We start from the raw sequence: 19,476 nt of genomic DNA on the forward strand, positions 1-19,476 counted from the left end.
ACAAGAAAGTCACATGACATGCTGTCAAAGTTGAAGGTTGTCAAACATGGATTTTACACATTAGAACATTCGTTTAATAGTGTGTGAATCCACCCCTGCCGCGAATACACTCGACACATCGTTGCCTCATGCTGTTGATCAGACGTCTGAAGAACTCTTGGGGAATGGCCTGCCACTCTGCCATAAGAAGTTGACCCAGATCATGAAGGTTGCCTGGAGGGGCATGGTTATCCCGAACTCTCCTGCCTAATTCGTCCCAGGCGTGCTCTATTGGGGCCAAGTCAGGCGAATATGCTGGCCAATCCATCCTGGCGATACCTTGTTGTCTGAGAAAGTCCGTTACCACCCTGGCGCGGTGGGGTCTGGCATTGTCATCCTGCAGAACTGCCCCACCGCCAATCTGCTGAAGGCCTGGGAGAACCAACGGCCGGATAATCTCATTCAGATAGCGGATTCCATTCAGATTGCCATCCACCACATAGAGGGGGGTCCTGTGGTGGATAGTGATGCCGCCCAACACCATGACGCTGCCACCACCGAACCGGTGACGTTGTCTAACGTTAACGTCAGCGAAGCGCTCCCCACGACGTCTGTAGACACGAACCCGACCGTCGTTGAACTGGAGACTAAACCTGGACTCATCAGTGAACATCACTCGACCCCACTGAACACGTTGCCACCACAGATGAAGCGTGCACCAGTGACGTCTGGCCATTCTGTGACGTGGTAGGAGTGATGGTCGAACAGCCTGGCGACGGCAGCGTAGATTGTTGGCTCTCAGACGATTGCGTATGGTTTGATCAGACACTCGAGTTCCAGTCGCAGTCCGCAGATTGTCACGTACTCGGCGTGCAGTGGTTGTGCGTTGACGTAGAGCCATATTGGTGATGTAGCGGCCCTCTCTATTTGTAGTGCTTCGGGGTCTTCCCGAACGTGGACGATTTCGAACAGAATTCGTTGCTTGGTACCGTTGCCACAGTCGGCCAACGACACTCTGACTGACACCAAGTCTCAGAGCAACATTTCTTTGCGTATTGCCATCCTGAAGCCAAGCAATAGCCCTTCCTCGATCTTCGATAGTCAGTTGAAGTCGTACCATTGTCGAATTTGGAGTGTGCACCGTACACGAACGCAAGCTCCAATTATACGGAAATTCAGCATTGGGAACATGGAATACACGTGCAAAGCGTGCAAATGAAGCGCTTTGTGAAAAAGCAAGTTATGGGCACTTAGCAGACCTTTCGCTTTCGCCCTAATTTACGTGCAAATGTAAGCATGTTTTCGCCATTAGAACTAGTCGACAGTGTCAATGACAGTGGATTTTAATTCATTTATGGGTTGCTTAGACCCACTTTCATCAAAATGGAACAATACCATGCGTGACATTATGGTCTAGCTAATATAATTGACATTCAGAAAATAATGTTGAAAATATCGTCTGACCCTTAAATTCTTTTGAGTAGTATATATAGATGTTTGTAGATATTAAGACATTCAATAAGTATCTTGTTGGATTTAGGAGGGTATCAAGGCTGTCCCACCCACCACTATTTTTTGGTCAATTTTCCTTGTAAAGGTGAAGTCTTCTTATCAGTTACATTAAATAAATATCTATGGTATACTCTCTTCACAGTAATCATGTAGAACTAGGACAGTAGCCTTTTATGAATGGTGAGCGGAACATAGTCCAGTGGTAAAGCGCTCGACTGATACGCAATCAATCTGGGATCGACTCCATTTGGTGGTGGGGGAGTGGTACGTAGCTCAGTGGTATGTAGCTCAGTGGTATGTAGCTCAGTGGTATGTAGCTCAGTGGTACAAAGCTCATCTGATGCGCGATCGATCTAGGATCGATTTCTGTCGGTGGGCCCATTGGGCTATTTCTTGTCCCAGCCAGTGCTCCACAACTGGTGTAACAAAGGCTGTGGTATGTACTATCCTGTGTGGGATGGTGCATATAAAAGATCCCTTGCTGCTAATCGAAAAGCCCATGAAGTGGCATCAGTGGGTTTCCTCTCTAAATATCTGTGTGGTTCTTAACCACATGTCTGATGCCATATAACCATAAATAAAATGTGTTGAGTGCGTCGTTAAATAAAATATTTCCTTCCTTTCAATCGGTGGGCCTATTGGACCATTTCTCGTTCCAGCCAGTGCACCACAACTGGTATATCAATGGGCGTGGTATGTGTTATCCTGTCTGTGGAATGTTGCATATATAAGATCCCTTGTTACTAATGAAAAAATGTGGGTTTCCTCTCTAAGATTCAAAAGTACCAAATGTTTGATATCCAGTTAATAAATCTATGTGCTCTAGTGGCATCGTTAAACAAAACAAACTTCTTTTCTGGCTGTTACACACCAAACGTATAAGTCTTCATGGTAATTAACAAGTGGAGTCATGTGGCATGTACATGCTCTCTTCCAACTCGTGACCCAGTAGTATTTTCAAGTGATAGTTTCATATTATGTACAATCACTTAACACACAATTTTAAGTGATTTCAGGTACTGGGAACATCAACAGGATCCCTATCGATTCAAGAGCTTCATCAACAACCTCTTCATACAGAGTAGGGACAATTTCACAAATTATCACATCAGTGTACTGCAAGGGTATGGGAATTATTTTTTAAACAAAATTGTTGATCGACACTTTACCGCAGAAAGATGGCATTAGGAATAAAATGACATTGAAAAAAAAATCCAGCAAAGTAGGGGCTTTTGAGGTGCAGCCGTAACATTCATAGAACTAGATACCAAAGTTTGGTACACCGTCATATGCTTGGGATCTTGTGAAAACATTTTCTTCCTATCAATAACATGACTCCTCTTGTTTGTTGCTTGCTCTCCTGAAATTGTGAATTTGACCAGTTTGGGATAAATTAGATATCATGACTGGGGGTTCAGGTAATATGTTTGAAGTATAAGAGGGGAGGGGTGGTTCACAGACAGAGTACATATGAAAGGGCGTTATAAAATAAAGCCTTCTGAATTCATTTGAAAAATGAAGTGATACAAAACAATGCAAACCATAAACTACTTGTGTTACAGTATTTCTAGAATGTCTTGAAATAATTTCCCACAGAAACAATGTAGGACAGTACATACCAAAGCATTTGTACCAGTCAAGTGGCACAGATTGAGAAAGGACACGCACATCTCACCCGTCCCCCATCCGAGTCAACTTTACACCTCAAGCGAGGAGGCTACCACCGAGCTACATCGCACCTGACCCTGTTGAAAAGTGTACCAGTGTGACTAGTTCCAACAAAATGAGTCTTAACGTTGGCATAAGATATCTACATTTCTAAAATTTGCCGATTCTGCTCGTTATTTTATGTAAAGTTATAAACTTTTTAAATCTGCCTGTGGGGTGGCTGCCATTTTGAGAAAATAAGTTCTATTTTCATTATGCATCGCGTAGTGTATGCTTAGAAGCATATCAAACGCTGGAACACCTTAAGACTTGAATCAGTATTAAATAGCATGGCCACTTGTGTTTTTTTAAGATTGATTTCCGTATACATTTCATAACTAACACAACACGATGCACTCGGCAGAAACATATCTGCAGCCATACACCGCACCGGAGTCCTCTTTATTTCATTCCATGGGATTTTAGCCATGCACAAATGCACAAGTGGACATGCTGCTTTAGTCCATTTTGGCAGGGTAATTAAAATGTATTTAAACATTAATTCATTTTTTAAAAGCAAATGTGTGCCGACTAAAGTTTAATGCTCCAAGACTTCCATTTTGTTAAAAACCTAAAACAGCCAGGCTTCCATCTTCTATTATTGTCTGTAGCAGTGAAGTAGACTTTTTGCACACAACTAGAACACATTGATTTATTAATCATCGGCCATTGGATGTCAAACATTTGGTAATTCTGACATAGTCTTAAAGAAGAAACCTGCTACATTTTTCCATTAGCAGCAAGGGATATTTTATATGCACCATCCCACAGAGGATAGCACGTACCATGGCCTTGATATACCAGCATGGTGCATGGACTAGAATGAGAAATAGCCCAATGGGCCCACCAACGGATTAATCCTAGACCAACAGCGCATCAGGCGACTGCTTTACCATCAGACTACATCCTGCACCTTTTGCGAGAACAAGTCACATGAATAACTAGTCAAACACGCCTTTCCTTTGATGTGTTTTGAAGAATACAATTATCACTTTTGTGTAAAACAAATACTATATCAAACAAATTAAAAAGAAAACGCAACAAAGACGATCATTGTCAATTTTTATTTGGAGGCTGAAAAAAAAAAAAAAACGAATCCTGACAATATAATGCGATATTTTCTGCACAACATCTTATTAAAAGGTGCTTCATGCAAGAGGCTCTTTTGCATGTACAAACATTATGAACCGCTTGTAACATACAGTTTGTATCTCACCCCACCCGTATACCCGCCCAACATGGCATTCACGAAATGTGACCTAATAAATGCACAACATTACAATTTATACCTTAATGTTGTAAAAACAAACTATGGACGCATGTTTTATATAACACTAGTTAATTTAAAAACAATTAAAAACTCTATTAAATTTTTTTAAACTGAATATATGCTATACTCTTAATAACAAGTGGATAACCATGTGTGTTACAGTAACACAAATTAATACCGAAATCATTAAGTTTTTATTTTTTATTCATGTTTTATTTTGGAGGGGTTTAAGGGTTTTCTTCAATAGTGTCAATTTAACTCATTCCAAGTTGTAATAGCATTATAAATCTTTGGTTTGAAAACAATGTTGTTGTTTTTTACATTTGGAGGGAATTAGTTTACAATTGTTGTGCACTTATCATATCAAATACAGTACTTGTTATCAAGGACAGATTAGCATGTCATGTTGGTTATGAAATGTTACTGTAGACCCAGGAATGTACAGTTGTACATATATATGGAAACACTAGGTTTCATTGCAATAACATCACAAGTATCATTATTATTACAAAGAATCCAGTTCAAGAAATATCTTAAGGTATCTGAATGCCGGTTTATAAAAAAGAAACATAAATTCTTTGGTATATTTTACTCTTTTAGGGATGTGATACCAATTTGTTTTTTGAAAGCTGATATGATTTTAAAGGTGCAGACCGTAGTTTTAACCTGTGAAAATGGACACTAAGTTTGGTTAATCTACAAATCTGTAACACATGTGGATAAAGTTACAATAGAATTAAACTTGAGTCTGTGACGTTAAATGGGGTAATGCCCTCTAAAAATAGACTAGAGCTATTCTCCATAACAGTTACTTCTCAGAGGTATGTTTGTTTTTAGAATGATAAAAAATGCATTTCCTGGTATTACAAACATTAGGAAGCCCAAAAACATTTTGGATGTATGTATGGAAAATCTGAACACTAAAATACAAGTAATGGGGTTTTTTTGTTAACAAAAATAGTAAAAAAATGTCGTCATGTTTTGAAAACAGGGTCTGTCACTTTATAGAAGCTGAAACCTCAACAAAGATATTTGGTTAGCTTTTCAGATCAAAAATTATTTTACACAAAAAATCTGAAATCGGAGAGAAAGCTGAACAGCACATGTCGGCTCTTTACTTTGATGACATTGAGCACACGAGGAAATAACATTGGATAAAAAATGTAGAAACCTTCTCAGGGTCTTGAAAGTTGAGTTGCTGAGCTTTTCAACAAAGAAAAAGGACACATATCTTTCCGGTAGCACTCAAATCTGACACAAATCATCAGGATGTTTTTATCTAGGATTTAAAGTATCCTCTGCAAGATATTTAACTTAATTCAAAGTTAAAACAATGTATGATGAAAATTAAATTGACAACTTTACAGATCATTTTGTTTAATATCATGTCACGATTCGCTATGCAAATTTCAGAGATTGCTACACAGTTCTAAAACATTAAATTATAGTTGCTTCTCAATTTTCAACACATCACAAACAATTACCAGTCAAATTTTTTAAACACAAAATGTTCCCTGCTTTCTGAACTGGATATCACACACCACATCCCCATTCACACACACAAACCCATCCACCCACACTTACATTTGTTTTGTATTAATACTATAATAGTTCTTTTAAAATTATTATTATGATTTGAGTGTTAACATTTCTGGGTCTACAGTAAAAAAGATGCATCTTGTTACATTCTGATATGTTCTATGAATGAAGATATTTGGCAGATACCCTGTAGTCTGTTGCCATGACAACTCACTCAACTGCCACATACACTGATGAAGGTGAAAATAATTAGTCCCAAGCATTTAACAGCTTCCAGGCAATAGTTTTAAAATGATAATTATCTCCCTTGGAAACAAGGTTATCACATACCTCTATTATTGATGAACCTTTCACTATTTTTCTTAGTAATAAAATTAACATTTTAGTACACAAAGTCTTGACAATTTGTTCAACTTTGATAGAAAAGAAATCTTGGTACAGAAGTCAACAAATACTGAAATTAAAAATTATGCAACTGCAACTGTTTGGTAATAAAAATATGCACTAAAATTTTACAAATCTTAACTTATAAAAATAACATCAAATAAAAATAGGTTTGAAGTATTTAGCATTCTCGTTCTCTGTAAATATGGAAGCTGTCAAATCCATGCTAGATATGAAATGTTTTAAGTTAAAAAAATAAAAAACATTAAAAAAAAAACAAGAGCAAAAAAAGTGATTGAAATAAGTCATCTGAACACTGATCCAGTGACTTCCCCTGAGGCAATAAAATAAATGTTCCAATAATAGACAACTATATACAGTTTTGTACACAACCAGCTCTGTGCTTTCATGTCTTTGACTACGTCGAACGAAATCGTAAAACACAGAGCGCAGCACCCTCATGAATATATCTTTCCACAAGTAGTATCATCAAATGCCAAACATCAATGCTTGACAAAATGTTCCACCATGTTTTAAAAAATATGTCAAGTTACAAAGTGGGTACATAGGTGATAAAAAAACGTTATTTCTATGCTGTGAACACTTTTATTAAAAAAAATTAGTCTCGGATTCTGGCACTATAATGGTCCAGTTTCGTCGACTTGTTTTTGTTGCATACAATTCCGTCATGATTTGCTCTTCCGTCGAATCATGTGGAGAAACACAGTGGTCATAACAACAGCATCGAAACAACGGCATCCATACCACACCATAAAACACTATTACACAGTCACAACCTTTTCTTTTGAGGTTTGGGACACATCTGAAAACTGTGCGTCCTTTGGATGTGAACACCGTAATATCTCCACGTTTCCATCCACAACCTGGAAATGCCATGTATCTTCGAACAGAAATACCAAAAACATTTTGTTCCTTCGTCCCCAGAGTCTGGTTATGTCTTTTCGTCCCTGGGTATCACAATATGTGATATATTCCACTGACACCAAGATCAGCTGAAATACCTTGGCTCACCAGACACAATCCTGTGTGAATGGCGGATGCCTATGATGATGGTTCGAAATTAGGCCAAGCCAAGGTAAGCAGCTTATTTCTTGCTGTGGACAGCATCTCACTATTTCTTGATGTGCAAGAGAGAAAAAATGCCCAGCACTTCAGTCCATCTTCTCGACCTTGGCGACGACCTTATCTTGCCACATGGGCAGTACAGCACTATCGTCGGTGATCTCCTCAAACACAGCACCCTCACCAAACTCATCACTGTCCCGCTTGAAGAAGTACCTGCAACAAGACACACATTGCTGCTTTATAACATGTAACAAACTAAGAGACAAAAAAATGACACCACTAGAGCACATTGATTTATTTATCATCAGCTAGTGGATGTCAAACATTTGGTAATTTTGACATATAGTCTTAAACAGGAAACCCACTATATTTTTCCATTAGTAACAAGGGATCTTTTATATGTACCATCCCACAGACAGGATAGCACATACCACGGCCTTTGATATACCAGTCGTAGTTCACTGACCAGAACGAAAAATGGGCCCACCGACGGGGATCAATCCTTGACCGACCACACATCAAGTGAACTATTTACCACTGGGCAAATGCGAAGAAATGAATAATATTTTCTAACTGTCAAACTGCATTCACTGTCAATAAAACACTTAACCACTCTTTTCTTACTCTTTCATTATCCATAAGAAATATGACAGCTGTCATTGTCATTAGCTACATAATTAAAATGCAAATTTCTAGTCTTGTAGGAAAAGTGTAACAATATTTAGAACTCAGGAAATTTAACATTTTCTTTCTGCTATGTCAAAGGAGTGGAAAAGCCTCAATAAATCTCCAAAATCACTGCTTCAGAAACAAACCCTACCATTAGAACAAAACAAAATGATATAGCATAATTTGCATCAGAGAAAATTCTACAGATCACCTGTCCAACAATAATTTTGGTAGTACCCATTCCATATGTAATGTTTTCCGCATTAACCATATATGAATTGACAGAAACCTGTTTTAAACAGTAACCTTGCTGGTTTACCATATTATCAACTTACTTGAAGCTTCCTTTTTTGGTAATTAGTGTCTTGAACATGCCGAGGGTGACTGTTCGGCCTGTAATAACGTGACGGTATGGGATGGGTTCCTGCCCGAAGTAAATCCCGACAATCGTCTGGTTGCCGTCGGTGATAGACGATGAGCCTGTGGTGTTCATGGAGGTGTTGTTCGATGCGACACCGGTGGAAGGTTTCTTAGCAACCTTGGACCGACTGCAGAATAAAAAATACATTCATATCATATGCTTGTTTTTTTTATTGCTCTAAGTATTTCCACAGTTCTCAATAAACCTAAAAACATAACAACAAACTCGCAAAAATTCTTTGTAGACTTATTAGTTATGGTATGGGGATTTCTAAGTTGATTAAACATGAACACAGTTCCTAAATAATACAAATACTGAGCAAATTCCTTTAATGTTCTGTGAATTGATGCAATTAATAACATTTTCTGAGTACTCCGTACCTTTTTGAAATCCCATATTTTTGACTACCAGTTAATTTTCATGTCTATGAGAGTCGGATCTGACAAATGATATTTAAAATCATATGTGACCAACAATTTTTGACCAAACAGATTTTAAGAAATTAATTCTTAGTTGTCAAGTTATCTCCCTTTACCAGTTCAACAATAATTCTTACACTCGAAGAGAAAACAAGATTTCCTGTTACAATTAGTATTTTCAGTGGACGACTAGCAAATGGACATACTCGAAAGTCTGGCTCCCTGCTGACATGTCAAGGTCACTGGGAATTGTGCGAGCAGACGGCATGGTACGCATCTGTGATGAACTCAAGGTCGTCGTTGTTGCCTTGTTCTTCTCACGGCTCGGGACACCAGTGAATGATCTGTGAAACAACAAGAATAACTTAATAAAGGAAAGGAATGTCTAACAAATTGAATCTCTGAAGATCTAGAAAATAGGAGATGAAACCTGCTGCCATTAACAAGAGGACTCCTTCCAATTAACAGCAAGACATTTTATACCTCTTTTTCCAACGGCACATACCAAAGCTTTGCCATCATCAACTGATCATCGACATTAGCCTTTATCAATTTCCAGAAAAGATTTGAAAATGTTTTGTTGGGGAGTGATGGACAAAACTGTAGAGGGTTATACATTCAGAAATAAATTTCACATGACTGAAGGTGAAATATTACCATTTCATGAGAGAAACGGAGTTTTAGACAAGAGATTCCATACAATGTTTTATGAGTACCTTTACCACATTAAAAACACAAAATGGTAAATTTACAACTAATGATCTGGGAAAATCCACCGTGAATATAAAACTAAAAGTACATAATTAGTCATCTCTGAAGATGTGGTGCGACTATAACACTAGAAGTACGTACTTTGATTTGACCGGTCCTGGCGTGATAGAAGCTGACCGTGACTCATCGGCCATGTTGGCCACTCTTCGTCTTGCCTCTTCTATCTGGGTGATGGGGTTGGGGGGAGGTGGGAGAGGCATCGAGGGGTCCTGGGCAAATGGCTGGTTCGGCTGAATCTGACTGGCTCCCATTGGCTGGAAGGGCATGATACTCGCCCGCTCCACCGATGTGGGACGACTAGCACTAAAAGCACCCGTTTTCTTGGAACTGGTCAAAGAAAAGAGCAAACACAATTAGATAGTGAAACTTTCTTGGAACTGGTCAAATAAAAGAGCAAACACATTTAGATAGCGAAACTTTCTTGGAACTGGTCAAATAAAAGAGCAAACACATTTAGACAGCGAAACTTTCGTTGAATTGGTCAAATAAAAGAGCTAACACATTTAGATAGCGAAACTTTCTTGGAACTGGTCAAATAAAAGAGCAAACACATTTAGATAGCGAAACTTTCTTGGAACTGGTCAAATAAAAGAGCTAACACATTTAGATAGCGAAACTTTCTTAGAACTGGTCAAATAAAAGAGCTAACTCATTTAGATAGCGAAACTTTCGTTGAATTGGTTGCGGTTTCTAATTATATCAACCCCTGCAAATCATAATAATGGGGATGAGCTTACCCACATTCAATTTGTGTTTTGAGCATTCAATCAATGAGCTTACATAACAGGAATTGAAAGTGGGTTTTTAGAGCTGAAGAACTTAATGTGAAAATATGATGGTAAAGACGAACTGAATTCTAACAGAAGTAGTTTGTTTTGTTTACTGACACCACTGGAGCACACTGATTTATTAATCATTGGCTATTGGATGTCAAACATTTGGTAATTTTGACATATAGTCTTAAAGAAGAAACCCGCTACATTTTTTCATTAGTAGCAAGGGATATTTTATATGCACCATCCCACAGACAGGATAGCACATACCACGACCTTTGATATACCAGTCGTGGTGCACTGGATAGAACTGGAAATAGCCCAATGGGCCCACTGACGGGGATCCATACCACATCGACTGCGCATCAATCGAGCACTTTACCACTGGTGAATTAAAACCAATGCATTGTTTGGTTAGTGAAGCATGGACGAGGATGTACACACCTCTGTTTATGTGGTTGCATGGTTGGCCCTACAGACACGCTCAGTCTTTCTCGGTGTGACCGCTTGTGGGTTGAACTCTTCTCTGAAGACTCGCCATAGGTGGCGCTCACTTCCTGTACCCGCTCACTGTCCATCATCCATTGCATAACCCTGCAATGATAATAAAAAACAAACCTTATAAGACATGGAATATAATTCTGTAACCATTGCCATGATCATGTCAAGCAAAAACTATAAATATTTATAAGAAAACAGTTTTTCAAATTAATGACCACATGAAATTCCTTTGAATACAAAGTAATCTCTGTTGAATATGATTAACAATAATGATTTTATCTTTTTTTTAAACTCATAGCCACCGATTTAATAATAAAATATTTTCAGCTGTTGGTACTAAACCAGTTATTCCCGATTTATCATGCAATCACTGTATTCATTGTCAGGATATGATTACTAGATAAATCTCGTGACATAAGCCCGACTCGACCCGAGTATTTCAGACTAAATTTTCAATAAACATACTCTTTAAATCATTTGTTTTAGTACAGTAAATGCAAATATATTTTAGTTTTGCAATAACAATACAAAAAATGTATACTTGTTTTTGAATTGTAGTTTAGAAACGCTTTTTGAATGTGATAGAATGTAGCGAGTGTCTTACAAAGAATTATGTCATGTATCTTGTATGACGTCATACGGCAAAAGCCTTGCTAGGTTGACAATACTCGATTTGTGTACACAAAATGAAATAAATAATGATTTTCCAAAATATTCCTGTAGGATTGCAGAATAAAAGAAATAACTAAAACATTCTTACTATTAAATTAATTATTACTTACAAACGTCATGCTTAATTACACAATTTGTCAAATCCAATACATGTGTTTCTCATTTGATATTTATAGCAGCCCAAAACGCATTTTATACACAACACAATGAAATTCAATAATGTGTGATTTGTTAGGTGTGACAGTATTTTTATTTTTAAGAAACCATAAAACACAGATCTGAGTCATTATCCACCAGTGGAAACATTAAACGTCAAAAATATTTTACAACAAATCTTTAATCTCCTGACAGTGCCAGATGACAAATTCATTAACTTATTTGTTTTATGTCCATGTTATTGATTTTTTTCGTTAACTGATTGGAATATATTTTATTTCATGTACCGTAACTGAAAAATATAAAATATTCTATCCGTAAGTATCATATTCATGTTTTTTTGTAATTAGCTGAACATAGTTTGGGACATCGATGGTTTACGAGTATTCAATCAGGATACAATATTTTAAATCTTAATTGGTTCATATAATTTTTATCTGGATCACTGATGGTTCCGTTACATGAATACTACAAGGATACTCCAAATGTCAAAGGATCATGGTAGACATTTTTTGAAAACCTGGTACATGGATTTTTGTAAACATCATAAAGCAAAGTAATATTTGTTTAGAGATACTTCAGCACATTTTAATCTAAAGCGATTTGGTTTCTTAACATAATGTGGTTATTTTGACATATGGTCGATAAGAGAGGAAACACATTGCTGCCACACAGGTTATGCCTTGTGATAAATCAAGGGCTCTTTTATATATACAAATAAACTTGCAGTGTCACTGTGATACTGAAGCTTGCAACTTTAACTTTGGAAAGAACAAGTTTGTTTTGTTTAACACAACCACTAGAGCACACTGATTTATTAATCATCAGCTACTGGATGTCAAATTTTTAGACAAAACCCACTACATTTTTCTATTAGTAGCAAGGGATCTTTTATATGTACCATCCCACAGACAGGATAGCACATACCACAGCCTTTGATATACCAGTCGTGGTGCACTGGTTTGAACGAGAAATAGCCCAGTGGGTCCACCAAACCGACCGTGCATCAAGCGAGTGCTCTACCACTGGGCTACGTCCCGCCCCCAACCGTTCACTATGTAATTGACTGGTGGTCCGCGTTAATTTAAAGCTGCGTAACCGACACACAAACAGAATGACAGCTCGCATGAAATACTGTGCTCAGTTCATTTCATAATCAGGGTTTTGGATCTCACAAATTTGACACAACAGGTTTTTTTTTAGCTGTTCCAAGTATAACAAGGTCCTTTAGTACAGTACTGTTATTAATAGCTGGTGGTTTTGAGGTGAAATATTTTGAGGTCAGCATGTTTGTACTTAATTTTGGCATATTTATTTTGGACATCCGTATGTTGGCAACAAAGTGTATAATATCTGTGGAATAGGGGTTAAATTTGACTATATATATATATACTCAACAATGGACGTTTAGCTAATGCTAAAAGAAATGGCATAACATTTATAAATTAACTTATTTTTATTAATTAATATTCACATCTGAAATGTTTACCATTTACAAACAACATAAACTCATCAACCTTTGCCTAACACAACAGGAGGACTTGATTTTCTTTTAAAGTTTATTCCACCATGGCAAATTTAGACGTCTTAAAAGATATTTGCTAAGGTCAGGTCAGGTCAGGTCATAGGGTTTTACGTGCACATTCAGAACAAGCTGTTGTAGCGCATGACAGGAAAGGTGGAGGGAGGGGAGAGGAGGGACCGTCTGCACTGGCAGGTGCAAGGGAGCACCAGCAGCAGGATCGAATCGGTAGCAGGCGGGTGGGGGTGGTGGTGGTGCTATGGAATTTTGAATGGAGCCGTTAATGCCAAAGAGAAAGGGGTGTGCAATTTTGATTGAGGAAATTTGGCGCAATTTTGAACGGTCGGTCGTAAGGTAAATGGCCGAGCTAATATAGGTTTTGATATTATTTAATCGAGAGTAGCCCGTTTATTTGCTAAACTTTCGTTGTTGAGTATATTACAGCATGACAATGTGGACCAATCAATTCTCTTGTACCATTATGTGTAGACAAGGTACTGACCACAAGTCACCGGACCGAAGTGTTACTCATCACTGGCTACCTTAGAAAGCCTGTATGGAGTAACATAAGGCTGGCAAGGTAGTGCATTAGCATAAAATCCTATCCCAGTACCAGTTTGAACCCAAAGTGCTGGTTTGGCTGAGTGTCAGGGCTACTACACCAACTTTAAACACACCAACCATTAACCTCTGTCCTGGACAAACATTTAGACAGCCAACAGGGGTTTCTCCTGAGGGTACAGACGGTAAATTTACGAACATTAAAATCTTGGAAATTAATGGATATATATATATATATTTTTTTTTTTATAAAGATCATAGTAAGAAAATTTGTTTTCAAAATTTGTCAAAGCATATGAAATGCAATGTCCAGTTTCAAAACATTTCAAACCCATGCTCTGTTTTTATTACGTACCCTTAAATTATTTCTGGTAGAAAGCCCGCCAAAACATGTCATGAACAGCATGCTTTAACCATAATGGGATATAAGCATAAAACTAAATTGAACTGAATGAATGAATGCATCTCTTCTTGCGCAGTCAGTTTCTCATTTCCATTACATCATAAACCTTCATTATTGCATTGATTCATTTCTTTGTGTAAAACTGTAAGAGACCCACTTCAAACAATGTCTCAACATGTCCATTCCATTTCAATGGTAGGAATATTGTCTGATGTCAAAACTTTCAAGTTTACAAACATTTTTCACTCAGATATCCTCAAACACAGTGATTCACATACATTTCCTAACATCAAAGGATCTGCCAGCCTTTGATGTGTGAACTAAAGCCATTAATCACAGATACAAGGAGGCTTTACATGATAAAGGGAAGTTATTTCATGGGGCCATTGTTCCAGCTCAAATGTGCCAGTGTTAGCTTAATTGAGCCTATATATACTTCTTGATGGATTCCATTATTAAAATAACTGCATGCGCCATTTATTTTCTAAATTATACACATAAACTTTCAAAGACCTGTATTTTGTTTAATATCTCAAGAGATCAAATGACATGAAAGGCATTTCTGTCCTATTAATTGCATGCTCAGTGTGCAGCCTGACATTGATTTCTTGACATGTGTAAAGTACATAAAAAATGTATGTCAATTTCAAAGAGTAGGCCAGCCAGCTCTGCTGATCAAAGCCCGATATAGAGCAATGTGGTCTGTGATATCATGGTCTTAATGTCTTCCAGTGACCACAGTCTGTCATGTGTAATCAGCACACTTAATGCTGTACAAATATCATAATCTATATATCTGAACTAGGTGCATGGAATATTTACTTTACATACACGATCAAAGGAAAGGAAATGAATGTTTGGTTTTTTTAATAATTCATACATTTTTAAACAGCTATTTAGTGTTTGACAAGGTTACGCTGACACTGTCTACATAGCAATAGAAGAAACTTTCCACCAAATAGGCTTTACTAAGTAGCAGCAGTAACACCCCACCCCACCTATCCACGAAACCCCCCCATAAACGTGTCAATGAAAGTTGCATCCAAAGATGTTTAATATAAAATTATCTCAATGCATATTTCAAAACAATTAAAAACAAAACTTAAAATTAACTGAACCCCCTTCTCCCCAACTATTAGCCATTGGATATCAAACAAGGGTAAGTATATAAATAAATGTTCAATTCCAATATAAAAATTTAAAAGTTAAATTAAAACACAGTGTAAAAAGCGTGCAAAAATCTAGATTTCATACAGATTGCATTTGTTAAATATTTCAAAACAAGTTCAGTATGGAACTGAGTAAATACAAATATATCATATATATATATATATATATATATATATATATATATAGATAATTATATACCGGTAGTCCTGAATATCACTAATATAAGCAATTTAAAAGTGCAGTCTTGCTTCCCAAATGTACAACACCTCTTCATAATACAAAACACACACACAATTACATTTTAAAGGTGCAGACCCTAGTTTTAAAAATGGACACTAAGTTTAGTTAATCTACAGACCTGTAACACATTTGGATAAAGTTACAACAGAATGAAACAAAGAGTCTGTGACGTTAAAACCAGAAAATATTTGTAAAAAATAAACTAGAACTCGAATCAATAACTGCTACTTTTCAGACGCATGTGAGTTTTTGAAAATATGAAAAATGCATTTTGTGGTATTCGAAACAACAGGATGACCAGAAACACTTCGGTTCTATGGTAATGGATAATCTAAACAGTAAAAACTAGGGTCTGTCCCTTTAAACGAAACCCATGTATTGTCTCTTATGAAGGTATACAACCAGCTACCTTATTGTGTAATACACCATTCCGGTAAACAGTGGTGAAGGCATCCTAATTATTAATGGCATACACTGCCATAAATTGGCATTTACAGGGAGCCATCACTCTCGCTCCCCTGAGACTAGTTCAAGGAGAGTTATTTAAATAGCATGTAGATTTATGTGATATCAATACAGCAATATCTTAAATGGCTCCCAATAATCTAAGATTGGGAAGCGATTAATCACTCTCCTGAAATCGGGATGTAGAACATGTATACTCACTTCTCGCTGGCTGGATCGTTCCAGTTCGGCATGCGGGGTATAGAGTCCTTGTCCAGTGCCACACTGCTGATGCCACTGTCTACATAACTACTGGTATCAGACCCTTTACGGGCCGATGCCTTTTTACTAGTCCTTCCACGATCACCAGCAGTGTATGCCTCGGAGAAACTGCGCGAGGCACTGCCCGGTGGCTTGTCCCCCACCCAGTAGCCCATTGTCAAGTTCTGCGCCTCGATCTCGATCTGCTGCTGGGTGCGGATCCCGGAGGGGTGGTGGTGGTGGTGGTGATGGTGGATGTGACGGTGGGTCTCCATCTCGCACTTGTCCTCACCCACGCCACTATCACAGGACAACGAGGACACAAAGTCTTTGGTGACGCGCTTGCGACGTGAGTGGCCCCCTGCCGATGCCACTACAGGCAGGGTCTGGGACTGGAGCTTGCGACACAGCCGGTCAGGCGACTTGCTTTGTGGCGAGTGTCTGCCAGGTGATCGGCTCGGCGTGTGGTGGTTCGAGTTGGCCCAGATGCGGGAGCAGTGCTGGTCGAGGATACTCTCAGCCGTCTCCTCCTCAATGGCCGATGTTGACATGATGGGCATGATGGAGGTAGCCGTTGTGTTCTTGTGGGAAAATGAGGTCGTCATGGAAACGTTCTCCTCCGTACACTCACTCTGCAGGAGAGAAGACAACGAGTTTATTAGAAATAGAAAAACTCAAACTTAGAAAATCTGTTTCTAATTTTCATTACTATTCATACTTACCAGGAGGATATGACTCAGGGTGTATAGCATAGTTGTTGTGCTAGCACAGTGAGCTGAATAATTATTGATGTCATGATGGGCACATTTTCAATAAATAGCTGATCTAGCTCAATGAGTACAGTGTGAGGTGCTCTGATTGCAGGATCGAACCCTTCTGTCAACCCATTCTCTGAGATTTTTCCCATTCCAATCAGTCACACACACAAGTAGTACAAGGCCATGATATGATATATCCTTACTCGTCTGTGGGAAAGTGCATATAAAAGATCACTTGCTGCTAATGGACAAATGGAGCAGATTTTTTCTAAGACAACATCAGAATTATCAAATGTTCGGCAAAGAATAAATATTAATAATAAATCAATGGACTTTAGTGGTGTTGTTAAAAAAACCCACAAAACAATTTTTACCAGAAAAGGTGAATGATTACTCTCACTTCCTTCTTCACAGGAACAGGAAGGGTAAAACAATTATTAAAATGTTTAATTTAAATATATCTATTTAACTTTTTTTTAAATAACAAGTTTAATGTTGATAAATAATATTTCCGAATACATACTTCATTCAGTGATCTCAGCTTTTCTTCCATTTTTGCTTCGGCCTCTAGTTTTTCCTTCACTTTCTCCAACTTTTCGATAAGAAGACATGCAAATCGTTTCGGATCAGTTTCAGCAATATTGCGATCCTTTGGTGCTCTTTCCGTCCGCTGATAAAAAATGAATTTGTCCAATAAAAATCAGATTTACAATCTCAGAAATCAAAATGTCAAAGGTTAATAATCATACTCAACGAGGAAAGTGAAAAAAACCTAACATTTGTTATGAAAACACAGTTTGACAATGTAAAACACTAACCAATGTTGTAGTTTCAAATATTCAGTCAATCACTAACCAATAGAACGATGATGATGAACTGTTCAACTGATTCAGTGATGCACTAACCAACTGCTCTGTCATCTTGTTCAACCAGTGACAGTACCATGCTGAAATCCTCCGTCGATACAGCAAACAAACCAATGCTGAACAGACCAATATTAAAGCACCTGAAAGCTAGGCCTCCTCAGTAAACAACCGACCGACCGACCGACTGACTGAAACACTGTAAACTATTTTGTTGCTTACAAAGTCACTAAAGTAATTACTCGTATGCTTTTATAGAAGTGGTAAAATTACCATTGGAAGTTCATTTTCTTCTCAAAAGACCTCTTTTTTGTTTGTCTATTATCTTTAAACACAGCAATTAGCTGCCTAACATAAACAGTACTCAAATGACTGCATTAGTAGTGCAGAGAAAAAAAGACTGAAAGAAAAAAACAAAACATAATGAAGCACCTTCGCAGTGATCAAACGAAGTGCAATCAAGTATATATGCAAGTCTGCATTGAAGCTAAGCCTATTAGCCAAGTCAAACATTTGTAAAATGTTTCATCTAATACAAAGTTGAACAGCTTTGCTAGGCTTCCTTTGTAGCCAGTGTGTGCAACATGTGCAAGGGAAGTTGGGACGTCTGAACTCGCTGTTCAAAAGAACAGAACTAAGTGGTCAAAGAAACTTCAGTCAGAGTCGGCTGTCCCTCAGTGGTGCCCGCTCTTCAGCTTGCTTTAAGTACTTAATCGGATGTTTTATCACTTCACTTATTATTACAGATTAAAATCAATTTCCTCATCTCTTGCCAGCAACATCAAAGGCTGTTTACGACAAGACATTTCAAGGGAGGCAACTACAGTTGTTGGGATCTCCCAGTTCACACTGTTTCATGCACTCCTAACATTTTTCACGGATTTCATTTCTAATAATAGTAATATATACATGCAAAGGTGAAACCTGTTCTCATCTTCACATATTAATTTTAAACATAAATATTTATATATGTCTCTTAAACATAAGAAAACAAGACATTTTTTTAATAACTACATCAGGTACTTCTAAGCATAAGGCATTAAATTGTTTTAAATGCATACATACTCCCACCAGATTCTACATCAATTTAATTTCCAAATTAAAATATTTAGTGTATTTTATCGTCAGATTAACTTAGATATTATTAAATTTGACTACAATTATATGGCTGTATAAAACAAACAAAACTAAAGCAAGGAAATAAATCTGAAGCATATCTTTGTTTTTGATAGACTTTAATCCCCCCAAGATGATACACTGGACGTCACGTAAAATGGAGAAAAGCCTCATAGCAGTGCTTGAGGGAGTAAAAGAGAAAGCTAATGACATACTGGAATAAAGAAATGAGTACGCCTCCCCCCCACCCCCATGATTGCAACGTTTGAGTATGTCTTC

At 37.6% G+C, this 19,476-nt stretch overlaps 1 protein-coding gene across 3 annotated transcripts in view; it reads right to left on the bottom strand.

Annotated features, from left to right (window-relative positions):
• Positions 1 to 4,247: 4,247 nt before the first annotated feature.
• LOC121378637 (axin-1-like) overlaps positions 4,248 to 19,476 on the bottom strand; it is a 42,958-nt gene continuing 27,729 nt past the window's right edge. For all 3 annotated transcript variants that reach the window (XM_041506904.1, XM_041506902.1, XM_041506903.1), the window contains exons 5-11: positions 17,742 to 17,888; positions 16,422 to 17,092; positions 10,975 to 11,124; positions 9,839 to 10,084; positions 9,193 to 9,330; positions 8,482 to 8,694; positions 4,248 to 7,690 (exon numbers count right to left, since the gene is read on the bottom strand). In XM_041506904.1, coding sequence (XP_041362838.1) covers positions 7,564 to 7,690; positions 8,482 to 8,694; positions 9,193 to 9,330; positions 9,839 to 10,084; positions 10,975 to 11,124; positions 16,422 to 17,092; positions 17,742 to 17,888 — 1,692 coding nt within the window. In that variant the 3' untranslated portion in view covers positions 4,248 to 7,563. The remainder of the gene's footprint in view (positions 7,691 to 8,481; positions 8,695 to 9,192; positions 9,331 to 9,838; positions 10,085 to 10,974; positions 11,125 to 16,421; positions 17,093 to 17,741; positions 17,889 to 19,476) is intronic.

This window comes from Gigantopelta aegis, chromosome 8 (genome assembly GCF_016097555.1).
Source record: "Gigantopelta aegis isolate Gae_Host chromosome 8, Gae_host_genome, whole genome shotgun sequence".
NCBI lineage: Eukaryota > Metazoa > Mollusca > Gastropoda > Neomphalida > Peltospiridae > Gigantopelta > Gigantopelta aegis.